Below are 4,732 nucleotides of genomic sequence, written 5' to 3' on the forward strand. Positions count from 1 at the left end.
AATCCTGTGTGTCTCTTGTTCAGGTGTCTTATGCTGTCATCCTTTCAATCACTCACTTTGACCCTTCTCTTTGACCCTTCTTTGACCCTGCTGAATAGTTGAAAAATACAAGATATTTCCACATTTCATTTCTGAGATTCAGTGTAGTTTTTTGTTTTTTTTAATCAGTGCATTTATCCACATACTGTGTCAGATCTTTAGCCTGGTTGATACTGATTTTTTGGGGCTATTAACAAAAACAGGGAGACATGGCAATAACATAATGTCCAAGATTTTTTATTGATACATATTCAGAAATAAGCTTTAAGATGCAACATGTTAGACTGAAAAGGTAAAACAATGAGATCATTTTTTATTAACTTACCAGCAGTGCACTCCACTATGTCGCGTACCATGAAGACACTGCTTGACTGCACCACAATCTGCTTGGCCTTGACACGTACTCTGTTACATGTGTTGACAGTAGTGTAAATAATGGAGTCAGAGCTGCTGCACTGGACAAATTATGTGATAACATCAGTTCTAAATTGCACTGGCCCTTATTTTCTGCACATATTTGTTAAAAAAAAGAAAGAAACAAAGCAATTAGTTTCCTATTGGGTAACACATATATTGGATATATATGTGTCATATCTGCCAATATTGACTAAATTATATACTGGTTAAAATCGAGTGAAATCAGAATCAAGTATTTAAGCATGTAGCATGACATTACCAGTATCCCGAGGATTTGCTAGATAGCTGCCTGCTGGTTTTGACCTATTCACCATTTCACTTAGTCAGCCTGGCTGTAAGTGAAGGAGGGGAGTGTATGTGATGGCAAGTCTTCCCTCTTTGTACAAAGCAAAATCAAGACTGGTAACAAACTGGCTTAGCATGTAGCTGCAGTGAGAAGTCAAGGTGCAATCAGAAATTTGAGAAAGTAAATCAATGGATCACTCAGACGTGGTGCATTTTATACCAACAGTGGCAGAGCGGCAAAAAAAAATCCCGTACAGTAACAACAAATGCACTAATGCACTCTTGTAGTCTTCAGAAGATAGCTTAAGAGATTTCTTTATTTGATCTTTTCAAATGTGTTCAAAGCAGAGAAGTGAACACTTGTTCTTTTAGAAAAGGACAGAGGTTGGTGTAACATAGAAATCTCGCAGAGTGTTGTTCATTTTACAAACAAAATATTGTTATCCTTTACACGTGTGATTATGAGGCACCACACAATAATACTGTATCATTTTAATTATTTACACTTGAACAAAGCATCTGCCCTTCTGGCTACAAATGCTTGAGTGTTCTTACTATATATGGATGTGAGCAGCATACACTGAAACAGCAATAAGGTGTTTGGTTTTAACTGTGGCTATAAGGGAGAGAAGTCGAATGACAAAAATAAGAAGCAGAAGAATAGATACACATTTGACCAGAAAGAATCAGGCCATTTGGAAAAGTAGGCTTACACGCAAACATTCAGACATGCACACACATTCACTAACAGGCAGGTGGGATAAGATGCGGTAAACCCCCAAGACTGCGCATACACACACACACACACGCACACAAATATGCACAAACAGTGAATGCCTCAGTAGATGCCCATCTGCTTCAGTACTACCTCAGTATTCCATCAGCTTTCCTCGTCAGCGTGAGGAAGGTGAACATACCTGTCTGTGATACCACTGTACTGCACGTGTCGTCCAATCAAAGTCCACCATAACATGATGAAAGTTTCCATTGCAGCACAAAGTTTAGACATTTTTAAGTTCACACAGAACACTGAGGCAGAAATATGAATTTGTTGTTTTTCAAGATGTCTTTTTTTTTTTGTTTGTTTTCTTTTGTTAGTTTTTTGTGTGAAACACTTTTGCTACTTTAACAGTAAGCAAAGAGCCCCTTCGTCCCATTGGTCCTCCTGTCGAGAGTGTGACATAGGAAGTTAAAGAAAAACAGATTTATAGATAGAGAGAAAAGATACATACTATCATCTAAAGTCACAAACAACAGTTGTGAGGAGATTGTCAAGGCCTTCGCATTATATTCAGTGAATGAGGTCACATTGTAAATTGGCTCTGTCTCTGTAAACCCTTGGCCTTCTGGGAAGTTCATGAAGTGCAGCCACTGTGCCAGGCATGCATCAGTACCTGTTAGGAAACCATTTATGTTATTTAGGTGAAGAGAAAAGTAGTATAGGGTGAACCAAAGCCCACATCAGGGAAAAACAGCCTAAAAGTCATCAAATAAGCCTCCTCTGTGAATATTATCAGAGAACCTGTAGTTTAAGCCCCTTCTTTGTGCATTTGTTAGGTCTTTTAATCATGCCTTCATTTCTAATGCAGTCCCTGAAAGTACAGATGTGAAAACACCCGAGGCCAGCACATTATCAAACGGTTCAGAACAGCATAGCTTATTGTCTGCAAAGTAAAAGGTCTTACACACCCAGCCGTGCTGTATCCTTCAAAAAGAGCGTTTCCATGACTTACAAAGGATTTTCTGGAAGGCTCTGCGGAAGTCCTGGTTGAAGATAGTGTAGATTACTGGGTTTAGTGAGCTGTTGCAGTAGCCAATCCAAAAAAAGAACTTGAAAAGTGTTAGAGGGATCTGGCATGGTTCACGGCAGATTCCATACAGACTGTAGGAGAAGAAGAATGGGAACCAGCAAACGACAAATACGCCCATGACCACAGCGAGGACAAAGGTGAAGCGTTTCTCCCGAGCAGCTGAGACTTTCTTCCGATTGACAGTGCTCCGACGTTTGCGACGAGATGAAAACAAGTCTATGGATTTGGAACTGGCACGCGACTTCCTGCTGGAGTATTTAGAGGCGGAGCTGCTCTTTCGGCTAGCCTTCCTGTCTCTTCTGTCTTCATGATGATGTTTTGAGGAGCAAGAACTTTTTTTAAGTTTCTCGTCTGACGAGCTACTATCTTCAAAGTCGTCATCGTTGTCTGTTGGATGTTTTGGCTCGTTTGGTAGGGGTGTTCGAACTGCTTGCTCGTGGCAATGCCCATTCTGGCGTTCCTGATTTTTCATGCTCCCGCCCCTGTTGGACTTTAAAGACCCACCTATGCCCGGTTCAGCTTGGTCCATACCATTCTCCAGCGGTGAATCCACATCCCTTTTCTTCTCTGACAATGTTCTGGTCCTGGTTTTTGCCACTTGGTAGATCCGAATATAGACCAGGATCATAATAACACAGGGAGCAAAGAATGATCCTATGCTGGAGTAGAGGATGTACCAGGTCTCATCATTCAGCATACACTGGGGACTGGCCTCGCTGCTGCTTCTGTCCATTGATATCAGTGGAGGGAAGGATATTATGGCTGAGATCAACCAGACCACAACAATCATGCCTTTAACTCGTTTAGGTGTTCTCTTTAAGTTGTACTCTACAGCCTGTGTCACAGACCAGTACCTGTCCAAACTAATAGCGCACAGGTGAACAATAGAAGAGGTGCAGAACAAAACATCCAGAGCTAGATAGATGTCACACCAAATTTTGCCAAAAAACCAGAAGCCCATAAGTTCATTTGCCAGTGAAAAGGGCATGACCAGAGTGGCTACCAGTATGTCCGCACTGGCCAAGGAGACGAGAAAGAGGTTCTGGGGTGGTTTTAGAGCTCTGCTCGTTAAAACGGCGATAACAACCAAAACGTTCCCGACTATTGTAAACAAAATCAGGAAGCTGACAAGTCCAGCAAGACTCCAGATAGCGAGCAGGGTATACTGGCTCTCAGAGGTTGAATTAGAGGAGATATTTTCTGCCTCTACCCTGTCGTCCAGGCTGGAGATATTAAAGAAATCCATTTTTAAGTCCAGTTTTGATTTTTACAAAAAAAAAAATTAATGTGCGGAAATAATCCGAAAAAAGAAATATCCAATTAAGACTTGAGCGCACATTTTACAATAAAAATATACATGAAATTGCATTTTTCTTCTCTCCGCAATGTTCCACATCCTCCATATAAGTCTCTCATATGCATTTGAAAACAGAGAGAAAAGGGGAGGAGGAGAAAGAGCATGAGATATACAAGTCTTTTAAGTCCTTATTCCAAGAGCGCACGCTGCTCAGCAGCAAAATTTCCATGGTTAGAAAGCGGACTCCTTCCTCACCGTGTCCTTTCCCACCCCGACTGCGCCCGCATCTCTCCACCTCCGCCTCCCCGCTGTGTCCTGAGAGAGGTTTGTAAGAACCACGTGTCTTTTTTTTTTTCCTTTTTTCTTTTTTTCAGAAAGAACTAGCAGGGACGTGCTCCGCCCCGGAGAAGAGATGGGAGCGATTATTGGAGGAGAGGAAGCAAATAAGCAAGCAAACATTTTTTATTTATTTATTTATTTTTACAAGTTATACGGGAATAGTCGATAAGATCAGTGTTGGCTACTGCTGGGGGAGCTCGTGCTTAATGTGAGTCCAGTTTCGCTGCATTGTCGGTGTAAAGTGGCTGACAGTAACAAATTGGACAGTCGATCAGACAATCTCTTTTCTTATTTGACTCTTGAAGGTCTATTTTAGAGTGCGCTCACGCCGAGCGCCTGTGTGCAGGAGCTGCTCGTTGGAGGTCACATTGCTGTCAAAGTGACAGCGACGAAGTCCCGCACCAAGCAAAGCACGCTCTGCTTTGTCCTTCTGTGCACACACTGGAGGTCAGTATTGTAACAGTCAGCTCCGGAGGGACAAATTGGCCAACACATACGATGCATATGAACATTAGCGATAGTTTTCTTAAACAAACTGAATATA

At 41.7% G+C, this 4,732-nt stretch overlaps 1 protein-coding gene across 1 annotated transcript; it reads right to left on the bottom strand.

Moving 5' to 3' along the window:
- Window positions 1-1,804: 1,804 nt before the first annotated feature.
- adra2c (adrenoceptor alpha 2C) lies at window positions 1,805-4,261 on the bottom strand. The gene has a single exon (XM_085163250.1). The coding sequence runs from the start codon at window positions 3,796-3,798 to the stop codon at window positions 2,449-2,451; it is 1,350 nt and encodes a 449-aa protein (XP_085019376.1). The 5' UTR covers window positions 3,799-4,261; the 3' UTR covers window positions 1,805-2,448.
- Between the last annotated feature and the right edge of the window lie 471 nt (window positions 4,262-4,732).

Source organism: Neolamprologus multifasciatus, chromosome 6 (assembly GCF_963576455.1).
Source record: "Neolamprologus multifasciatus chromosome 6, fNeoMul1.2, whole genome shotgun sequence".
Classification (NCBI taxonomy): domain Eukaryota; kingdom Metazoa; phylum Chordata; class Actinopteri; order Cichliformes; family Cichlidae; genus Neolamprologus; species Neolamprologus multifasciatus.

Bases quoted from the DNA above. Each gene is read 5' to 3' on its own strand.
- adra2c (XM_085163250.1), bottom strand. From the start codon at position 3,798: ATGGATTTCTTTAATATCTCCAGCCTGGACGACAGGGTAGAGGCAGAA.